Source organism: Entelurus aequoreus, linkage group LG04, assembly GCF_033978785.1.
Source record: "Entelurus aequoreus isolate RoL-2023_Sb linkage group LG04, RoL_Eaeq_v1.1, whole genome shotgun sequence".
Classification (NCBI taxonomy): Eukaryota; Metazoa; Chordata; class Actinopteri; order Syngnathiformes; family Syngnathidae; genus Entelurus; species Entelurus aequoreus.
Window position 1 is genome coordinate 23824389 of NC_084734.1, and position 23500 is coordinate 23847888.

Below are 23500 nucleotides of genomic sequence, written 5' to 3' on the forward strand. Positions count from 1 at the left end.
TCTCCAGGCATTATTAGCCATTTTGCATGTGTTTTTTAGGAGTTATGTTTAAAATCATTTTTCCTGCTTTTTTTGCATTATCTCAGGATTCTAAGATCATCACTGTCATATTGAGTAAAAAACTACTTTTTGTGTTTGCAAGATTTAAAAAAAGCATATGTTTCGAGTAAAACTCCCAAAGATGCATTATTTCAGGCATCATTAGCCATTTTTCATGTGTAGTTTAGGAGTTATGTTTAAATAATGGATCGGTTCGCAGCCGAGTGTGAAGCGACTGGGATGGGAATCAGCACCTCCAAGCCGAGTCCATGGTTCCCGCCCGGAAAAGGGTGGAGTGCCATCTCGGGACAGCGTGGCGAAGTTGGTAGAGTGCCAATCGGACGGTTGCTGGTTACTGGGGTTCAATCCCCACCTGGTAATCCTAGTCACGTCCGTTGTGTCCTTGGGCAAGACACTTCACCCTTGCTCCTGATGGCTGCTGGTTAGCGCCTTGCATGGCAGCTACCCCCATCAGTGTGTGAATGTGTGTGTGAATGGGTGAATGTGGAAATACTGTCAAAGCGCTTTGAGTACCTTGAAGGTAGAAAAGCGCTATACAAGTATAACCCATTTATCATTTATATCTCTGGGTTGGGGAGGAGATCTTGCCCCAAGTGGAGGAGTTCAAGTACCTCGGAGTCTTGTTCACGAGTGAGGGAAGAGTGGATCGTGAGATTGACAGGCGGATCGGTGCGGCGTCTTCAGTAATGCGGACGCTTTTTTATTTTATTTTTTATTTTATTTTATTTTATTTATTTATTTATTTATTTATTTATTTTTTTTAATAATGTCCTGCCCAGCTTCTCGGGCAAATCATATAGCAGATGTAGATGCCCATATCGGCTGTTCAGATTTACTTTACAAAAGAGAAGTGTAGGATACTTCTCTTGTTGCCTTACTTGTATTTTGACTTTATTAAATGTATTTATATTATCATTTGGTGCAGCCGGGCCGGAGCAGGAGGGGATAGAAAGAGAGAAAAAGGAAGACAGAGGGGGGAATTGTGGGGACAAGAGAGGGATTAGACAGAGAGACAAAAACAACAACAGCAAACACAACAACAACAACAACAACAGAGCAACATCAGCAAATACGACATGTACAAATATGATGGTAAAAGTAATAGCAAATAAGCAGTTAGCGAAAATAAAAATAAAAATACAGAAATGACAGTGAGCATTATTACACTAAAAATGGAGCAATATGAATACCAATAGAAATAGTGCTATTGATAATAAACAATACCAATACTTTACCTTTATTATCAACAATACAATTGTTCAAATGCAACAATACATATACGTAATGATAACTTGAGATACGAAAGAATGCAGAAAAATGGAGGGGAAGAAAGAGAAGCAACCTACATTAACCTTGTAGATTGTTATAGTAACAATAGGTTAAGCTTTGTCAGTGTGCCATGTGTTACTCTAGGGCAACAACGTTTGATGAAACGTGATCATGTGCATGAGTGTATGTGTGCATATGTACTTGTATATGTACAGTACGTGTATATGTGTGCTTGTACAGTGAATGTATATGTACAGTGTGTGTATATGTGTGTACAGCGAATGTATATGTACAGTATGTGTATACAGTATGTGTGTTTGAACAGTGAATGTATATGTACAGTATGTGTATATGTGTGTTTGTACAGTGAATGTATATGTACAGTATATATGTGTGTTTGTACAGTGAATGTATATGTACAGTATATATGTGTGTTTGTACAGTGAATGTATATATGTAGTAGTATGTGTATGTGTGTGTTTGTACAGTGAGTGTATATGTACAGTATGTGTATATGTATATTTTTACAGTGAATGTATATGTACAGTATGTGTATACAGTATGTTTGTATAATGAATGTGCGTGTGGATGTACGAACTTTGAGTGTGTAAATATGTACTGTATTTATTTGTATATGTATGTGGGAGCATAGGTACCTATGTATGTCTGTATGTATGTGTGTGAGTATATGTGAATTTGCATGTACAATACATTTGACTCCCAGTGTGTGCGGGAGCCAGAGTACGGCCCCAGCCTCCCCGAGAGCCCATCCCACAAACAGTAGGTGTGGTGCCCAGGGAACCAGGGGCCACCGCCCCCACGCAGCCAAGCCGGACAGCGACAGGAACCCCAGAGCCTGGCCCACCGCGCCGCCCACAAGGGCCAGCAGCAGGCCGCAGACAGACGCACCCGGCAGAGGACAAGGCACGAGAAAAGCAGGGGGCAGCCAGACCCCAAGCCAGCGAGAGACCACACCCCACACGGACAGAAAGGCGGGACGCCCCGCCCGAGGGGCCCGGAGACCCCCCGCAACCGGACGGGAAGACCGCCCCCGCCCCACCGGCAACAGGGCCCCCACGAGCCCCCCCCCCACCCCCGGAGAGCGCGGCGAGGCCAGCCCACGGCCACCCCACCCAAGCCGGCCGCCACAGGACCACCCAGCACGTGGCCACAGGAACCACCCACCCCACCCGCAGGGACCCCAACGATGGAGATGGAACAACCAGCAACCACCCCGCCGAGTCCCCCCCCTGAGGTAGGGGAATAAATAAATAAAATAAATAAATACATAATAATAATAATAATAATAATAATATTAATAAAATATATTAAAGAAAATAAGAATAAATAAATAATTAAATCTATTTATAAAAATTAAAAAAATAAAAAGAATTAAAAGAAGATCACAGACATGCTGTCACACAAGGTCACTACCCCAACAACTGGCCGACTCGCAGCACCTCGGAATACCCTGCAGCACCAAGCTACCACAGTAGACGCAGGGACCAGACCCAGCAGGCCCCAACCAAGACGGGCACCCGGAAGGGATGGACGGTGGGACCCAGGAGCTCCAGGCACGCAGTCCGGATGCAGTAGCCTGAGGCGCCGACCCCCATCCGACAGGCAGGCCCAGAACGTACCCCCAGAAATATACATACATATATATATACATACACATAAACATACACATGCACACATACACACACATACACATGCATACACATACACATATATATACATACATACCTACATACATACATACATACATACACACACACACATACACATACATATACACAGTTTGTCAGCCCCGACAACCACCACGCGCGCGCGCTGCCACCAGTCACAACATCAGCCACCCCCCTGCACCAGACCCAGCAGCCACGGGCGCCCACACCACAAACAAACGGCAGCAGAAACAGCAGCCACAACACCCCCAGACAGCCAGCACCACCCAATCAAATCAAAGCGATAAAAAAAAACCGCGACCGGCAACCACATGCCAACAGGATCACAGAGACCAGCCAGCGCCAGCCCGCCAGCAAGACCAAACGCCAACACGCAAACTAGAGACACCCCCCCCCCACCAAAAGACCCCACCACCCCAACCCAAACCCGCACAAACACACCACCGCCCAAAAAAGCGGACGCTGAATTGATCCGTTGTGGTGAAGAAGGAGCTGAGCCGGAAGGCAAAGCTCTCGATTTACCGGTCGATCTACGTTCCCATTCTCACCTATGGTCATGAGCTTTGGGTCATGGCCAAAAGGACAAGATCACGGGTACAAGCGGCCGAAATGAGTTTCCTCCGCCGGGTGGCGGGTCTCTCCCTTAGAGATAGGGTGAGAAGTCCTGTCATCCGGAAGGAGCTCAAAGTAAAGCCGCTGCTCCTCCCCATCGAGAGGAGCCAGATGAGGTGGTTCGGGCATCTGCTCAGGATGGCACCCGAACGCCTTCCTTGGGAGGTGTTTTGGGCACGTCCGACCGGTAGGAGGCCACGGGGAAGACCCAGGAAACATTGGGAAGATTATCTCTCCCGGCTGGCCTGGGAACGCCTCTGGATCCCCCGGGAGGAGCTGGACGAAGTGGCTGGGGAGAGGGAAGTCTGGGCTTCCCTGCTTAGGCTGCTTCCCCCAGCGACCCGACCTCGGATAAGCGGAAGAAGATGGATGGGATGGATGGAGTTATGTTTAAATAACTGTCAGAGTGAGAAAAACCAAATTTTTGTATTTGCAAACCTTACAAAAACAACAGATTTTAGTAAAACTCACACAGATTAATTATTACAGGCAGTTTTAGAAATTTTGCATATATGGTTTAGGAATTATGATGGAATATATTGATATTGCTTTTTTCGCATTATCTCAGGATTTAAAGAACTTTACTGTCATATTGAGGAAAAAAAATACTTTTTGTGTTTGCAAGCCTTAAAAAAGCATACTGTATGTTTCATGTAAAACTCACAAGAATGCCTTATTTCAGGCATTATTAGCCATTTTTCATGTGTAGTTTAGGAGTTATGTTTAAATAACTGTCATAGTGAGTGTGGCAGTTATACACTGTAAAAAAAAAATTGCAAGTTGGACTAATTAAAGTTTTCAAGTTAGTCAGACTCAGAAATAAGGTTTCACTATGTTTAACTACCAAAACAGTGTCTGGCCAGCAAACTTCTCTCTATCGTTGCATCAAAAGGTATTTTCAAATCACTACAACAAGGATTTTTGAGTTGCAGTTAGGCAAAGGTCTTTTTGTTGGAAACCCCGTAGATTCCGTTTCAGGGGCACGAGTGAGTGGGTGTTAATATCGACCTTGTGGCCATGCAGAGCTGGATAAGGATCAAGTTTTGACGATTTGTCGAGTATTTATTTGGCTAAAAAGGTAAGTGTTTTTATTTTCTTTTGTTTTCTAGACAAGGGATGTTAATGGAAAAGTGCACTGTACTACTTAAATTGAAAGATGGAAAAAATGCTTTGCTAGCTAGACTACTGATGGCCCCAAAATAATATGTTTCACGAACGGGAATAAATGGTCTAGCACTAAGGGCATTTAGTAGGACAACGGTGATTTTGTGTAATTATGGCATAATGTATTTAGCAGAGAAAAGGTTCCACTCGTGCGCGGAAAAAAGATGGGGTGGGCGGTGCGAAGGGTTCGGTCGGGCCTGTCAGTCAAACAAGAAGCTTGGCTCAGGGAGTGCGTGTTTGACGGTGAGGTTCGCCACCGGAGCAGAGACTGAACAACAGGTACCCTGGTTATAATCGACACCCGTGTAATTTTTATTCGAGTTTTAGTTTGCCACTGACATGAAGTCATGACCGTGGTTAAGCGTGTGTCGTGTGCGTGGCCTCGTCAATGCCCAAGAGGGCGGTCGCCGATAGCAATGACTGCTAAATGTAAAGCTGGTCACTTTCTGCGTGGGCCGAAACTAGGGTAATACATGTTTATAGCTATGTATGGTAAAGACATTGTGGTGATAACAAACTGTGTGAATGATGAACCGGGTAAATATTTTCAGATACTGAATGAGCAGTGTGTATTGACGGAAGTGCTAAGCTAATTATTACCCCGCCAGAATGCTCTAGCCCAGGGGTCCCCAAACTACGGCCCGCGGGCCGGATCCGGCCCCCCAGCATCCAAAATCCGGCCCAAGGGAAGTCCCAAGTTAGAAAAAATGTTTTTAATTTAATTTTAAATTTTTATTAAAATTTTTTTTCCTAATCCATTTTCTACCGCTTGTTATTCTCGGTGTCTCCTAGCCGCTCAGGCAAATCATATTGTCTAAAAATAAATTTTCCCATCAATAATGTGACAATGTTAAATGTTGATGAACATCAATGTTAATTGATGTTAAATGACAAAACGGATTAACTCGCTGGAATATAAAGACAATATATATATATATATATTACACAGCCCGGCCCCGGCCCAAATTTTTTTTAACCCAATGCGGCCCCCGAGTCAAAAAGTTTGGGGACCCCTGCTCTAGCCGTAGGCCGGGGATATCCCCCCCCTAGTTCAAAATGTGTTGTGGGTACTAGTGCTGCCGTGATTAATCGACTGGGAATACACACGGCGGGCGAGAGACAGACGTGAGCGTAATGTAGGCGTATCAATTAACACCGCCGCCGTTTATTTCACTATATTTTCAAGATAGTCGACCATGAAAAGGCAATTTTTTTTAGCCGATGAGTTGTCCTACTATTGACCGCCTATTTATTTTTGTTCTCCCGTCTCAAACGGCTCACTGTAATTCACTTCCACAAGTCTGTGCGCTGTGCGTGCCCTGCTGGAAAAGCAGATAAACTGAGAATAATAAAGTGTTAAGACACGTTAATACAATTATTCAGTCTGGAGTAATGGTCTATTACTGAACTGTCATTTTCACGTTTTATGTAATTCATGTTTATGCATACCTGCACTTATGTTCAAGGGGGTGACACTACACTAAACATAGTATTTCCATAGCTAATATTACTTGCTAATACTTACCTGTAGGACCTGTTGAGTAAAGTTAACATGTATTTGAGTATTTACTATGAATATATAGACAAAGTAACTGATATAATACTGAGTATGGTAAGAGTAGCATGTCTGTGTGGTGTAGCCTATACTATTTATGTGTAATATAAGGTGTATGAAGTATCTGTTTAAGATAGGGGTGGTGGGGAAAAAAAATTGATTATTGTCTGCAGCTAAATGCTTTTAGTGAAACTAAATATTTCCATTTTATGTCTCTTGTGTTTCAGGGAAGGATTGAATGCAGTGCAAATATTGCAAATTTGAAAGCTTCAATAAAGAGGCTCTCCTGAAGCACTTTCGACAGGTGCAAACTGGCCCTGTATTCACACAGACTGTGTGTGTGTATTTAAAACACCTGGTGCATTACAGTCACACTTCTCAAGATCACACACAACTGTGAGATTACAGGAAAACTCAACATTTCAATGTGACTTGTGTAATTTTAAAGAATTTTCCCTTAGGCGGAGAGAGGTAGTAGAGGGGCAGCCTATGGTATCCGAAGTCCAGCAGAGATGGCCTGCAATGTTTTCCTGTGAAGAGGTATGGCTGTCATTTATTTATTAACTGTGAAGTGAAGTGAAATGAATTACATTTATATAGCGCTTTTTCTCAAGTGACTCAAAGCGCTTTACATTGTGAAACCCAATATCTAAGTTACATTTAAACCAGTGTGGGTGGCACTGGGAGCAGGTGGGTAAAGTGTCTTGCCCAAGGACACAACGGCAGTGACTAGGATGGCGGAAGCGGGGATCGAACCTGCAACCCTCAAGTTGCTGGCACGGCCGCTCTACCAACCGAGCTATACCGTCCCATATATATATATATATATGTATATATACGACAGTACATATAAGTACTGTCGTACTTATATGTTCACTGCACTGTATTTAATAGGTGTAGGAGTGTATTACATTGACACACTCCACTATACCTGCCCTACCACTCCACTACATGCTCCTCCAACATAAAGCACCCCACTATACCATTAGCCCTGAAATTTGAAGTCAAAAGCTCACATTGTGATTAAAGTTAAATGCCATTTTTTCGCTGATTGTGTTTTTCAGATATCTGAAGAATTTCATCGCATCACCAGCAAAGACCTCCTGAAGACTTTCAATGAGTCCCTTGAGAATGATGTGCCTCGCCTGCTCAGACTGTACCGGGCTAGAAAGGGAGCTTTTGGTCAGCAAATAGAAGACTTCCTGGATAAGCTTGATGAACAGGTAAGTGATGGACATGTGTCAGTAAAATGTATCTTATCAGTCATTGCTATATGTTCTTAGTATGTGCCATTTGATAATTATAACCGTTTTTAATTTGCAAAAGTAGAAAATGCACTAGTACGAAGGCTTGAAGTGTTTTTTTCTCTTTTCTTGAGCATGCTACTGGTCAGACTTGCGGTCTACTGGTCATTACTAAAAACAACTTTTGATTTTGCCATTTGTATGAATCCACTATGGGGCTTCACTAATGTATATGCTTATGTTTTCCACTGTATACTCTATAGACATCAGACATTGTGTCTCACCGAAAGATGACAGCACTGAGATGCCTCCCCGTTTTTGTCCGAAATAGAAATAGAGATTTTTAAAAAAAAAGAAAATAAAGAATCGTTAATCTATTTCAGAGGCAGAGGGGACATGAGCAAAGAGCCAAGCTTGAAAAAGATAATCTGAATGGCTTCATATGTGTACTTCATCTCCTTCGGATAATCAATGTTCATGGCATACAGTCGGCCAAAGAGGTATGCAAAGGCAGTACCGAGGTCTGGCGGGTTATGTAGCATGATGGTATTTTGTGAATCTCACTTAAATGTAGATATATATTTTTCTTTACAATTAAGTGAGGTTTACAAGAGTTGCATATTCACTGTCAACTGATCAAGTTTGTCAACTGTTCTAATTTACAAAACACATTTTCTCTATCTATGATGATAATTCTATCATCAAATCATTACACAATTATATTGCCTGGCTGCTGTAAAAACATTAATTTCTTAGCTTTTAACTTCAGTGTTACAGGGATCCAATTTTACTGTTAGGGAAGTGTTTTATTCACTTTAAAGAAAATACCTGGGAAAGTGTCAAGGTCTCTGACACACCCAATGTAACCCTTATGTTAAACATGTTTGAATGAGAAATAAACAAGGTTTTAGATATATTTTGATGTGTGCTCTTTATTTTATTTATTCATTCAGCATTTCTTAAAAACATTTACAGCAACATAAATGTTACTTGACTTGTAAAGGAAGTTTTCTAACTGAAGTAAAAATAATTTCCGAGTTTGCTGAAGGTAAAAATACATGGAATTGAAGCATGAACTTTATTTTTGGTCCGATGTAAATATCATAATTAGGTGAACAAGATCGAGTTGGCATAACTCTTATCTAAACTTGGAAATCTTAGTTAAGTCAACAACAGTAGTCAAAGTTCAACAAGAATATATGAGTTTGCTGAAGGTAAAAATACATGGAATTGAAGCATGAATTTTATTGTTGGTCCCACAAAAATATCATAATTAGGTGAACAAGAAGATCCGAGTTGACATAACTCTTATCTCAATTTGTAAATCTTAGTTAAGTCAACAATAGTAGTCAAAAGTTGAGAAAACGCAAAAATCTGGTTGCATCATGTTGCCTTGAAAATTTGCGTTTTCTCAACTTTTTTTTTTTTTACAGTGTACTGTCATATTGAGTAAAAAAAACTAACTCGTGTCTTTGCAAACCTTACAAAAGAAAATGTTTCTAATAAAAATCACAAATATACATTTCTTCACGCATTATTAGACATTTTTCATGTGTGGTTTAGGAGTTATGTTTAAATAACTGTCATATTGAGTGTTGCAGTTATACTGTCATTATGTGTAAATCATAATTTGTGTATTTGCAAACCTTACAAAAACAACTGATTGTAGTAAAACTCACATAGATTCAAATTACAGGCATTTTTAGACATTTTACATGTTTGATTTAGGAGTTGTGTTTGAATACATTTTTATTGCGTTTTTCGTAGGGCAAGTCCGATCAGCAGGAGGCCACGGGGAAGACCCAGGACACATTGGGAAGACTATGTCTCCCGGCTGGCCTGGGCACGCCTTGGGATCCCCCGAGAAGAGCTGGACAAAGTGGCTGGGGAGAGGGAAGTCTGGGCTTCTCTGCTTAGGCTGCTGCCCCCGCAACCCGACCTCGGATAAGCGGAAGAAAATGGATGGATTTAGTATGACAGTATACTGAGGGAATAAGCGGTAGAAAATGGATGGATGGATGGAGTATACTGTTATATTGAGTAAAAAAACTAACTTGTGTCTTTGCAAACCTTACAAAATATATTTTTTCTAGTAAAACTCACAAAGATACATATCTCCAGGCATTATTAGCCATTTACTCCGTTTAGGAGTTATGTTTAAATAACTGTCAGATTGAGTGTAACAGTATACTGTCATAGTGAGAAAAACCCATATTTTGTATTTGCAAACATTACAAAAACAACTGATTCTAGTAAACTCACATGGATACAATTTTACAGGCATTTTTAGACATAATGCATGTTTGGTTTTGGAGTTATGGTTAAATAACTTTCATATTTAGTATGACAGTTATACTGTCATATTGACTAAAAAAACTAACTTGTGTCTTTACAAACCTTACAAAATATGTTTTTCCAGTAAAACTCACAAAGATACATTTCTCCAGGCTTTATCAGCCATTTTTCATGTGTGGTTTAGGAAATATGTTTAAATAACTGTCATATTGAATGTGTTAGTTATACTGTCATTATGTGTAAAACCAAATTATTGTATTTGCAAACCTTACAAAAACAACTGATTCTAGTAAAACTCACATAGATTCAATATTACAGGCATTTTTAGACATGTTACATGTTTGGTTTAGGAGTTGTGTTTGAATACATTTTTATTGCTTTTTTCGTTAGGGCAAGTCCGATCGGCAGGAAGCCACGGGGTAGACCCAGGACACATTGGGAAGACTGTCTCCCGGCTGGCCTGGGAACGCCTCGGGATCCCCCAAGAAGAGCTGGACAAAGTGGCTGGGCAGAGGGAAGTCTGAGCTTCTCTGCTTAGGCTGCTGCCCCCGCAACCCGATCTCGGTTAAGCGGAAAAAAATGGATGGATTTAGTATGACAGTTATGCGAAAGGGGAAGAGAAACGACCGAGTCACCTTCACCGTCAGCGGAGAACACATCCCACGCATCGTGGATCGGCCCATCCGAAGCCTGGGAAAACTCTTTTCCCATGTCCTCAGACAAGGACATGGGAAAAATCATCCTCCAGCAGTTTTCAGAGGGCCTGTCCAAGATCGATGCAGGCCAGCTACCTGGGAAGTACAAGGTGTGGTGTTACCACTTCACCCTGTACCCAAGGATGATGTGGCCTCTGAAGCTGTGCGAAGTCACGTCATCAGCCGTAAGCCGGATGGAAGCAAAAGCCAACTCTTTCATCCGAAAATGGCTTGGCCTGCCACGGTGCTTCTCAGCTGCTGGCCTGTATGGATGGAACTCACTTCAGCTGCCCCTGAAATCTATAACACTGGGCTACAGGCAGGAAAAGGCAAGGCTGGTGATGGAGCTAAGGGACTCCTCCGACAGGGCAGTGGCGGATACAAATGCCAGAGTCGAGACTGGAAGGAAGTGGAGGGCCAAGGAGGAGGTCCAGAAGGCGATGGGGAGACTGCAACATCAATAAGTCGTGGGCATGGTCCAGACAGGCCGCGCAGGCCTTGGATGGAGCAATCCACCCATCCTATGGTCCAAGGCAGGCAAGAAAGAGAGGAATTACCTTGTTGTTGCTGAGGTCACCAGGATTGAGCAGGAGGAGCTCAGAGTAAGGTCTGTGGCACAGGGGCAGCAGGGGAGGTGGACAACTTGGGAGGGTGTATCGAACCGAGCAATCAGCTGGGCAGATTTCTGGAAACTGCCACAGTCTCGGCTCAGTTTCCTCATCAGGGCAACATATGACACCCTCCCGAGCCCTAAAAACCTCCACCAAAGGCTTGGCACAGAGCAATCCTGCGACCTCTGCGGGACCATCAATGCTTCACTCCAGCACGTTCTGTCAGGCTGCAAAATGGCGCTGACACAGGGTCGGCTCAGATGGCGGCACGACCAAGTGCTCAGCAAGCTGGCAGAGGTGCTGGAGAAAAGTTGGCAGGAGGCAAACAACCAGAGTCCAGCAGAAAGCCAATTCAGGATCCACTTCCTAAGGCAGGGAACCTGTGACACATTCCAGCAAGAGACCACCCGCCAAGCTATTAACACCAGGGGCAGTGTAGTGGATTGTCCGAAGCTTAAGCAGGCAACAAAGGTAGTTTAGTACAACAAATTTATTTACCCATTATCAGAAGTGCAGGTTGAATTGAGTTGGCCACATGTACTCCGGAGCAAACAAGACACACACAAGCCAAAATCTCTCTTTAGTCCCGGTCTTCTGCCATTTTTTATATGTCTCTTGTGCGTCACTGTTTTTTATCTCGTGCGTCATGATTGTTTTGTTTTGGTTTGTCTGTTCCAAAACAACCTCGTATCTCTTAGTCCTATTTGGAAAATCTAAACATTCTGTAGACAGGTTGGCATAACTCCATATTCACCTTTGTCCCACAACTGGTCCATTCAATGGCACAAAATAGAAGAGAATTGAAAATGAGCAGACATCCTTAATAGACAAGAAATATAGGTCAAAAGGTCAGAAATTATACGACATACCCTCCTTCCAGGGTCCTAAGACCCTGGACCAAAACAATTTCTGATGTAGACCACTAACTTAAATCTCTACCACAGATAGAGGCAAAAACCTCAATGTTTTTATATGAGGCAAAAATTCCGTCTATGACCCTCCTTCAGAGCGATCGCTGTTACCAGCCTGCAGTAAAACCATCTCACAGAATACAATTAGTGGCCTACCCTTTGATTTAGTAAAGGAATAACAAATACTTTGATCATGAACATCATTGAACATAAATAGATGAATGTATATAGACTTAGGTAAAGCTCTCGGTCTACCGAGCTATCTACATTCCTACTCTCACCTATGGTCATGAAGTGTGGGTAATGACCGAAAGAATAAGATCGCGGATACAAGCGGCCGAAATGAGTTTCCTCAGAAGGGTGGCTGGCATCTCCCTTAGAGATAGGGTGAGAAGTGCAGTCACCCGAGAGAGACTCGGAGTAGAGCCGCTGCTCCTTCAATTGGAAAGGAGCCAGCTTAGGTGGTTCGGGCATCTCGTGCGGATGCCTCAAGAGCGTCTCCCTAGGGAGGTCCTTGTTGCACGTCCCACTGGGAGGAGGCCCCCCGGCAGGCCAAGGACCAGATGGGGGGATTACATCTCCTCTCTGGCCTGGGAACGCTTCGGGATTCCCCAGGAGGAAGTCGCAAATGTTGCTCTGGAGAGGGAAGTCTGGGGGTCTTTGCTGGAGCTGCTGTCCCCGCGACCCGAGTCCGGATAAGCGGTTGAAGATGGATGGATGGATGGATATAGACTTATGACTGTAAGACATTTGCAAAAATATTTTTTCCGGCATTTGCAATGAAAGTAGTTACCAATATTGTTAATTACCAATTGATTTTGAACACACAACTGAATTTCGTATGAGTCCATGTTCGATTAGTGCTTGTATAGATGGCTCGGTGGTGCCTCAGGCTGGTGGCCTGCCGACACCTCGTTGGGCTTTTGGCTGCCTTGGTGAAGAAAGAGATCCACTCAAACAGTCTGTCTCTGTCTGTTCTTGGGGTGTGGTTCAGTCCATTGGGCAGACTGTTTAATGGCATGTCTGTGCTGGCCGAAATTGGGGAAAAGCTGAGAAAAAGTATGGGGCGTTGGGGCTTTGGTCCAGGCCCTTGGCTTGCTTCAAGGCCTCCTTGCCGCTTCGGCACTCCCGACACCTCCTTCCACAGCTGCTGGAGTCCCGACGGACACATATTAGCTGGCAAAATTAGTCGTTCTCGTCATCGCTGGCAAGGTGTTGTCTCTCCTCTCGGTTCCTTCCAGTCAGGTATCGGGTGTTGGTCCTGGATTGGCTTTGACCGTGCCCCTCTTAGCGAGTGCAAGGGAATCTGGGGTGGCTGCTTTCATCCTCAAATCTGCACAGAGGAACTGGCACACAAATTCTACATTTTGCAAACATACCATTTAGGTCTCATGGTCTTTCCGCCTTCCTAGGAAGCTGCTGGTCCTGAGAAGTGCTGATCTTGTGACTGAAGACGATAACCTGTTTTCTTAAAATAGGTGCCATTGTTTGACCTATTCTTTTTTTGGGGAAACCATGTCGGGATATTAGATCATTCACAAAACATTTAATTACTGAATTTGCATCCTCCTTTGAGGTTGGGGTTACTTTCGCCAACCACTGCAATTGTCTACCTAAATCATTACGTTCCTTTATCCTTGTACCGGATTGATCATATCGATTAAATAAAACCTCAACACGCTCAAACTTGACCCAATCCAAACTCACCTCCCCCCTCTGTCCCTGAAACAGGGACGGTGTTAGTAATAGTAATAGTAATAGTAGTAGTAGTATTAGTAGTTTCAGAAACATCCAAGAAAAAGAAAAGGCAGCTGATAGTCAAGTGCAGCAAGAACAGAGGCGGAGGATGCGGGCATGTTTGAGGTCACTGTTCGCTTTTGCAATAGTACTTTGATATTTTACAACACCTAGTGAATTATTGTGGCCTCAATAATTCACTAAATAGTTGCATTTAATTTAGTCTATCTATGATGGGACAATGCACAGAAACATTAAGTTCAGAAACAGATATGTTCTGTACCAGATTATATCTAAATAGCTACTTTCCATCTGCAGTCCCTGGCTACCTAAATTAAAGGGCTCCAAAAATCAAGCAATACAATTATGACACTAATTAATCATAATAAATATATACATTCATAATAATCAATAATTAATCAAAAAATAATCATACTGTAGCATGTAATCAAATTTAGGAAAGTCATAAAATGCCCCTTCATGGACACATTCTTAATATACAATACAACCACACCTTATTTACATCATCACACAAAGACAATACATGCTCTTGTTCACATCTGTCATCATTCGTAAAAACAACCAAGATTTTAACAGCCATACCTCACAATTTACAACAAAAATGCTCTCATGGATAAATATAATACTCATTAAATTGATGTGTCTACATAATGCCCCTCTCAGTGACCGTGTGAGCAGCCTTGATTGCTCCAAAGCCACTTTTTAACTTCACATTTTCTATTCCTTTTGTTATGGCTAATTGGTCTGTACATGTTCTGGTCTTCTTTATTTCCTGCTTTATGGATTTAATTATAGTAGCAGTTTCTCGACGTGGTAGGGAAAGTGTTTTCCGTTATTGATTTATTTATCAATTGTTGTTATACGAGCAATAATACAATCCTTATCTGTTTTTAGGAAGATAGTGTCCAACCCATATATATATCTCTAGATCGTGAGTCTGATAATGCAGTGAAGATTTTGTTTAACTTTGTTTCATTTGTTAATTCTAAAATTAGTCCATCCTGAATAAATGACAATTATTTGCACTGATTTTGAGGGACTTTTTACTCAGGGTTTGTACAGACTGGATGAAATGTTCATTAAAATTATTACTTATGTCCAGACTGTCTGCGATAGTAGCGCCATTGATATTTAATGTTATAGTGTTGTTTCTTGTTTGCTCTCTTTCCGTAAGTTTTTTTCTGGTTTTCCATAACTCTCTAATGTTCCCTTTTGCAGCTTTGATTAATTCTAAGTGAAAGTCAGCCTTAGACTTCCGCATAAACATTGTAACTTTGTTCCTCCAAACTTTTAAAATCATACGATCTGTATTTAGACCTGTTATAATTGCTCTTATGAGAGCTGAGTCCTGATGTCTTATTAGAATCCAAATTGTTTTATTAATCCAAGGTATTTTTATTTTAGCACTCTTCTTTCTGGTTTTGTATTTGTGTATTTACAGATGATCTATTTGATTTTTATCATCTAATTGTAATTCTAGTAGGGCTGCTTATCATTTGTATCATGTAGAAGCCGTTTATAATATCCTTAAGTTTCTTTCTACGTGTTTTATTTAACCAGTCCAAATTAACGTCCCCCATGACGTTACTTCTTTCATACTATGCTGTTTGAGGATGTCTGAAAATGAATCAAGAAAAATGTCTTTAGCTGTGGTCGGTCGGTATACTACAATTACCTTGAATGTACATTTCTAAGGAAAATTAAATTAAATTAAATTTTCAACATACTCAAATTGATCTACTTTTAATGTTTTCCCTTTCATAAATCATAATTCCTTCCCCCTTTGTCACTCGATCTGTTTTTTCTGTAATCGTGTCCCCCGGGACATTAATTAGAACGAAAGGTGTTGTGGGTTTTAACCATGTCTCTGATAGACAAGGTAATCCGGATTAGAGTCTGACAGTAACTGCTGTATTTGTTCAGTATGTTTCCTGTGGTAGAAAGTTTAATAATGCGGACACGTTTGTTACTGAATACTTTCTAAAGACTTCTGTCTCTCTGCGACTTTGTGTATGTAATAAGCAACTATAAATATTTGATATGCTTAAATTTGTTATTTTAGCTCAGCTGTTGTGTAGCTGCTAGCTCCTTGTAGCCTACAGCAGGAATGTCCAAATTGCAGCCAATAGCTATGTTTTTAACAGACAACCGAAATAATTAAAAATGTGGTATTTGCGTATCGGTCCAAACAGCGGCAGCTACGCCCTGTTTTATCATTTGACCTAAATTTTTGGTTTCGTAGGCAGGACAGAGAGCAAAGGAACAATGTGGGTCATTAGTTGTCCATCTTATACCATGTTAATTGTTGAAAGGATAGTTCACATGAGCGGCCATACCTTGAGTCCCACCATATATAAGAGTCAAAAGGCTCCTATTATGAGTCGTCTAATTGGTGATCATACACTTTGGCGGTTTGGGTGGCAGGGCACACGGACGCACCTCAGTCAGCCAGTGCTAGAACAGTTGGAGCAGTCCCCGTCCTCCATTCGTTCCTGGGAAGCGTCCCAGTAGTTGTCAGCTGATGTCGTGCTGTCAGGCAACATCAGGACGTTCCTTCTGTGCGGTATTGAATTGTCAGGGCACAGTTCGTAAGCAGGTCATTACAAGGTGTGTGCAGGTTGACCACAAAGGAATGCTTCAAAGATTGTGTTGAACGTTGTCCGTTGACACTTATGTCCAGCAGGGGTCTGTTTTGTATCCTGCTGTTCGTCCTGCTGTGGGCGTCCTCTGTCACACCTGTATTTTTTGTGAGCATGTTTTGGCTACAACTCTGGAGCTTGTCTTGTTCAGAGAAGTTGGCAGTCCCCCGGCTGCTTAACAGCACCCTAGCTTGACCTAGGACAGGGGTCGGCAACCCGCGGCTCCGGAGCCGCATGCGGCTCTTTGACCACTCTGATGCGGCTCAGCTGCATACTTGCCAACCCCCCGATTTTCCCAGGAGACTTGTGGATCTCAGTGCCTCTCTAAGAAAACTCCAAGGGCAATTATAATCCTATTTTCGCTCTAATTACTAAATATAGGGCGTGCCCTAAATGCACCGCAGTAATTGTCCTCTACAGCATTTACAAACAGCGTGCCAGCCCGGCCACATGTTGTATTTAGCTTTTACTTGCACACATAGGAGACAGCAAAGCATACTTACTCATCAGCCACACAGCTTACACTGACGGTAGTGTAACACAACACAACCAATACCCAGAATCCCATGCAGCCCTAACTCTTCCGGTCTAGATTATACACCCCTGCTACCACCAAACCCCCCCACACATCAACCCTCCCCCCTCCGTGCGTCGGTTGAGCGGAAGAGTTAGGGCTGCATGGGATTCTGGGTATTTGTTGTGTTGTGTTTATGTTGTGTTACAGTGCAGATGTTCTCCAGAAATGTGTTTGTCATTCTTTTATGTGGGGTTCAAAGTGTGGCGCATATTTGTAACGTAACAGTGTTAAAGTTGTTTTTGTACGGCTACCGTCAGTGTAAGCTGTGTGGCTGTTGAAGTAGTACGCCTTGCTGTCACTTACGTGAGCAAGCTGAAGCTGCATTCTACATGTGGTTGAACAAGTACACTGTTTGGGCAGACTGTAGAGGGCGTCAAAGGCAGTGCCATCACGACCTGATATTCAGGAGTCTCCCGGAATTAATGAGAGGATTGGCAAGTATGACGCTATCAAGCGCCATTCATTCAAAACTCGCGGGCCGCACTAACATCAAATTTCCATTTTAAGGTGCGTGCCGGTGCGTGTGTCTGAGACCCCTGGTTAACATAGCACAAAGCAATTTAAGCTTTGTAAGCGGTGTTTTTCATTTTAAATTTAATTTTGTTTTTTGTGGCTCCCATTATATTCTTTAATTTGTGAAACTTGCCAAAATGGCTCTTTGAGTGGTAAAGGTTGCCGACCCCTGGTATAGGCTCACATATATCCTAAAATTGATATGAATATTTGTGTAGTGCATTTCATAAATTAACAACGTGAGGGGAGTTCTGTATCGACTGCAAGTAATCTTCAATTACAACAGAATATCTTATATGCTTTCTCTGTTTTTTAGGCGATTCATTGGCATTAACCCTGAGAGGGGAACAAAGGCTAGCCAGGGAAAGGTGGTGTGCAAGAAGACCAGAAAAAGGCAGCAACTGGAAATCCTCACGTAGCCACCCTTATAAAAATTCTCACAGACTTTGAGTGGGGCTTTATGTAGCTGACAACTAGACTGGACTCGTGTTCAGTTATTTGTCTCCAGTTTGAAATGAAGTCGACAACTGAACACTGGGTATGTCCTGTCAGTTAGTTTAGTCAATTCTGCAGTTCAGTTTTGTTTTACACATTTTTCTATTGCACATGATCCTAACTTATGTTTTGTTCTAAATGTTAAAATGTTCGTTGAAAATGTGTGTGCCCTCTCTGATGGTGAAACAAAGGCACTATGTATGGAGGTGTGTGTGTGTGTGGGGGATGTAAACATCATATCCAAATGGACATCTTCATTTTGATTGTTTTGATTGTTATTTGGATGTACAGACCGCGCTCTCTGATGCCATCGTTTGTTCAGATTGCAGGAGTTGCTTAACATTGTTTTAAATGTTAAAATGTTAATTTAAAATGTATGTGCTCTCTCGGCTGGTGCAACAGAGGCACTATGTTTGGGGGTGTGGGTGGTCCTGGTGGGGGGATATCTAAATGGACATTTTCATTTTGATTATCTAGTTCTATCTGATGCTATAGTTGCTTAACATTGTTCTAAATGTTAAAATGCTTCACTGAAAATAAGAAGAATGCACTAAATTGAATGTTTTTGATGTGCTTTAAAATAATTGGTTAATAAAAGCATAAACTTGCAAGGCCATTTCTCCAGTCATTTTTATGCCAGCAGATTGCAGGGGTTTTGATTTTGAAAAATTTAAAGTTCAACTCAATAACTTCTAGTGGCATTACACTGTAAAGCTCAGTCTATAGTGCTTACAATTATTTTACTGTAATTAACTGTCCATGGATATTACAGTAGATACACTAAAATAACAGTGTAATGCCGCTAAACAGATGACAGTATTATGCTGTGAAGCGTATATTTGATACAGCACAGTTGTTCTTTTACAACTAAAAGTTGTAAACTCTTGTTGTTGAAGTGTGTTGTGCTTATTGCTTGTCATTTAATTAACATTATTACATGTGTATTTGTCGCCATCATGTGGTCATGGCAGTTACTACATCTTTGAGAAGTGTGTATTTTGAAATCAAACTTTATTGACCGGAAGTTGCATAAGCCAAGCAGAGAAATCTACGGTGCCAGCACGTGGTGGTTATTTTCGAAGAAATACTGCATATATCTTTTGTTTAAGGTTGCATCGCCGGTATGTATCATAAGTTGAACTTTGAAACTTGGTTTTCGTCTAAAATATTTCGAGCTGAATTTATGATTTTTGATGTATGATCTTTGCCATACTCATTAGCAGTAATTTGCGATGTCATCTAAGATGGCGTCGTAGTACAAATTCACTTTGTTTACCTTCTCATGCCTTGTAATGTAGCATTACAGCATATATATGAATACATTTGCATAGCATATGTAAATATTGACTGTATTGTTTGTCTTTTTGGTTTCACCCTTTTGAATGTCAATAAACCTGCTGACAACGCTCATCTTACGTCACAGACTTCGCCCCGTTCATCGACACGGTCGGCGGCTCGGCGGCGGCGGCGGTGGAGGACGACCAAGACATCGGTGAAGGCAGCGACCCGGTGGCGAACAGCACGGCGGCGAACAGCACGGCGGCGAACAGCACGGCGGCGGTCAACGCGGCGGCGGTCAACGAGGTGACTGTCGACATCGACACCCCGGTCTGCAGTGAAGACGGTGTGGCGGGAGTCCACGTGGCCTCTCCCCGGTCCCTGACGGTCGAGGACGCTCTGAACCATGGATGAATCCGGACCTATTAGCTGCCATAAAAGACAGAGACAGAAAATACTCCGAATACCAAAAGTGTAAAACAGAAGTAGATAAACAACCCAATAATAACAACCTCAACTCCTTTCAACTCTCAAAAAGCAATGCAAAAATTAAGAAATAAGTCAACCAACCTGACTAAATCCTTAAAAATAATTACATTAACAACAAAATAGAGGAAAACACAAATAAGCCACGTGAGCTCTGGAAAATTCTCAACAACCAGCTTCCCGGTTGCAGCCAAAAACTTAACACCAGACTCACCAACATCAGCATCAAGGAGGGTGACTCCCTCATTACAGACAAAATGGAGGTAGCAAGCAGACTTTTCACCAGCATAGCCGAAACTCTTGTCAACAAGCTGTCCCACCACTCTGGTCGCTTTGGTGTAGAACACATTAAAGCCTTGTACAGAAAGCTAGGAGTATCCAACAATGATTTAAATTTAGAAATTGTCACAGCTGATGAGGTGCTTAAAAAATTGAGCGCGCTCCAACCAAACAAGGCCACCGGCCTTGATAATATTCCCTTCAGATTCCTCAGGGATCTCTTCCTCCATCATTGCCCCAATCATCACGCACATAATAAACCTCTCAATTTCACACGGCCAAGTACCATGAGGAATCTGGCGGGAACTCTCGTTCAACCCTTTTTCGATTACGCATGCACCTCCTGGTACCCTAGCACCTCCAAAACCCTCAAATCTAAACTCCAAACATCCCAGAACAAGCTAGTCAGATTACTTCTAGACCTCCACCCTGGATCCCACCTCACTCCTACCCACTTCTCCAAAGTGGGCTGGCTCAGGGTGGAGGACAGAGTAAAACAACTTGCACTGAGCCTAGAGTATAAAATCTGCTACACCTCCCTGATACCGAAGTACATGTCAAACTACTTCCTTAACCTAAATGACCGCCATAAACACAACACCAGGGGGAGCTCCACTAACCACGTTAAACCCAGATTTCGATCTAACAAAGGTCTTAACTCATTCTCTTTCTATGCCACATCAATGTGGAATGCGATCCCAACAGGTATAAAAGAAAGGGCATTTCTATCCTCCTTCAAAACCACAATAAAAGTACACCTCCAGGCCGCTACAACCCTAAACTAACACCCTCCCCGGATTGTTAATAATAAAATGTAAACAATCAAATGCAGATACTTTTTCTTATGCCTTCTGATCTCTCTCTCTCTCTCTCTCTCTCTCTCTCTCTCTCTCTCTCTCTCTCTCTCTCTCTCTCTCTCTCTCTCTCTCTCTCTCTCTCTCTCTCTCTCTCTCTCTCTCTCTCTATGTCCACTACTTGCTCTACATATCCTACCAAGTCAGACCTACACTGTTCCAATATCCATTTCTCCGTTCCCAATTGTTGATGACTGATGATAACAACCAAACCAAGCACCCCCTCCCCCTCCACACCCCGGTTTGTAAATAATGTAAATAATTGAATGTGGTTATCTTGTGTGATGACTGTATTATGATAATAGTTTATATATGATAGTATATATCTGTATCATGAATCAATTTAAGTGGACCCCGACTTAAACAAGTTGAAAAACTTATTCAGGTGTTACCATTTAGTGGTCAATTGTACAGAATATGTACTTCACTGTGCAACCTATTAATAAAAGTCTCAATCAATCAATCAATCAAAGTCCGGCCATCATGCCAAGAGCCTAAATCTCTAATGTGAGTGACTTCATTAGATACTTTGCTCGCCGGGAAATAATAGCAACAGGACTACTGCAATTTAACGACAAGCCTCTAAATTTCAGAGCTTGGAAACGCTCCTTTAAAAATGCAATAAGAGAGAGAGAGAGCTTTATTTGTCCATTCTTAACATGTACAAGACACACAAGAACTGAAATTACATTTTCGGCACAATCCCGCTAAGAGCAGACATACGTTACAGGGAGACAAGACGGGACCGCCAACGGATCAGCCACTTAGGCGCTCCTTAAAAAGGTGGGAAAAAGGTGACATTGGGGAAGGGGGGGAGAGTAAAAAAAATATCAGTCTGAGGCTGGACCCTCAGGAATGGTCCAGACTGAGTCCGAGGAAAAAACCTCACATAGCATGGCACACATAAACATGGTACATGTAATCACAACAACTCGCAACAGAGTCATCCAACAGGACTTTGGAGGCCGGCAGCTGCTGTTGAGCGCTACTCAGCCCCCACAACCCCGGAGGAATTAAGCAGTGGTGAAGGCGTTGATTTGGGGAGGGGTGTGTGCGTGCATGTATGCCCAATTAACTTGGGTGAGATGTTGGAATTGTCTTTATGGGCCGAGGCCGGCCCCAAGAGTTCAAGAGTTCAAGAGTCCGACCCAGGTGCTTTTGAAAAAAAAAGGGAAAGGTCAAAAGCGTCCATCTTTGAGGAGTCCTCAGGGGAGTGTTTTCAAACAGCCTGTTCCTCAAGGCCATTCGAGGGAGTCAAATCGTAGATTAAGATGTTGTTTTTTCTTCGAGCAGTCAAAACAATGACATTCCTGCTCTGTATGCTGGCTCTGACAATTCCAATTTATTCTTTCTCTAACTTCATCAAGATGGAATCTACCTTGCGATTCAAATCAGCAATCGCTCCAGTCTGTGATCCCACAGCACGACCCAATCCTTCCATTGCGTTGAACAGCCTGTTGGCCCCTTGAGTGGCTGCCATCGTCTTCCGAATTTGACGATACACCAGAGCAATGCCCAGCCCAATCAGCAAATGCCCTGCGATCACAGCTCCAAATAGGTAGATGTCTTCCACGTCCTCGATGGAAAGGACTGAGAGGCACATGATTCTCCAAGTATTCCAGGAATCTCTCACGTACCCCGCAGCAATGGTTCCATCAGGGCAGCCAGGCTCCCCCGAACCTCTTTTCCTTGTCGAAAAGACTGTGTCAATTGCGTCGAGAGTCCAGTTGATCAAATTCATTTTGATGTTTAGATTTGAGGACAGCTCAAGAAAAGAGGCTTCAAAAAGTTCGGACAAAGACAAGGACACAAGAAAGCAAGCGGGAAGGAGGAGGAGCAGGGAAAAATGCGACCACCCTCACCAAGAGGCAAGACAGAAAGGATTAGATTTAACAACAAGTGGAAAATGGACTTGATGTTAAAGTGGCTTGGCAAAGAATCCTCTGAACACGTAGAACATGAATACATTTGCATAGCAGTTTTTAAAAACAGTTTTATACTGGAACCAGTAGCTGCCAGTAGGTTACTGTAATTAAATGGTGAAATTTCTTACAGTGTGAGATAATGAGAAAAAAGCAATAAAAAATTATTCAAACACAACGCCTAAACCAAACATGCAAAATGTCTAAAAATGCCTGTAATATTGAATCTATGTGAGTTTCACTAGAATCAGTTGTTTTTGTAAGGTTTGCAAATGCAAAAATTAGGTTTTACACATAATGACAGTATAACTGCCACACTCAATATGAAACCACACATGAAAAATGTCTAATAATGAATTAAGAAATATATCTTTGTGAGTTTTACTAGCAACATTTTCTTTTGTAAGGTTTGCAAACACACACGTTATTTTTTTTTTACTCAATATGACAGTATAACTGCCACGCTCAATATGTCAGTTATTTAAACATAACTTCTAAACTACACATGAAAAATGGCTAATAATGCCTCAAATAATGCATTATTGTGAGTTTTGCTCGAAACATATGCTTTTTTAAGGCTTGCCAACACAAAAAC

General features: G+C 42.2%; 1 protein-coding gene across 1 annotated transcript; it reads left to right on the forward strand.

Annotated features, from left to right (window-relative positions):
* Positions 1-10641: 10641 nt before the first annotated feature.
* Positions 10642-18519, forward strand: LOC133647767 (uncharacterized). The gene is made up of 2 exons (XM_062043460.1): positions 10642-11664; positions 17908-18519. Exons 1-2 carry the CDS (start codon positions 11056-11058, stop codon positions 17923-17925), a joined length of 627 nt encoding a protein of 208 aa, XP_061899444.1. The 5' UTR covers positions 10642-11055; the 3' UTR covers positions 17926-18519.
* Positions 18520-23500: the final 4981 nt, after the last annotated feature.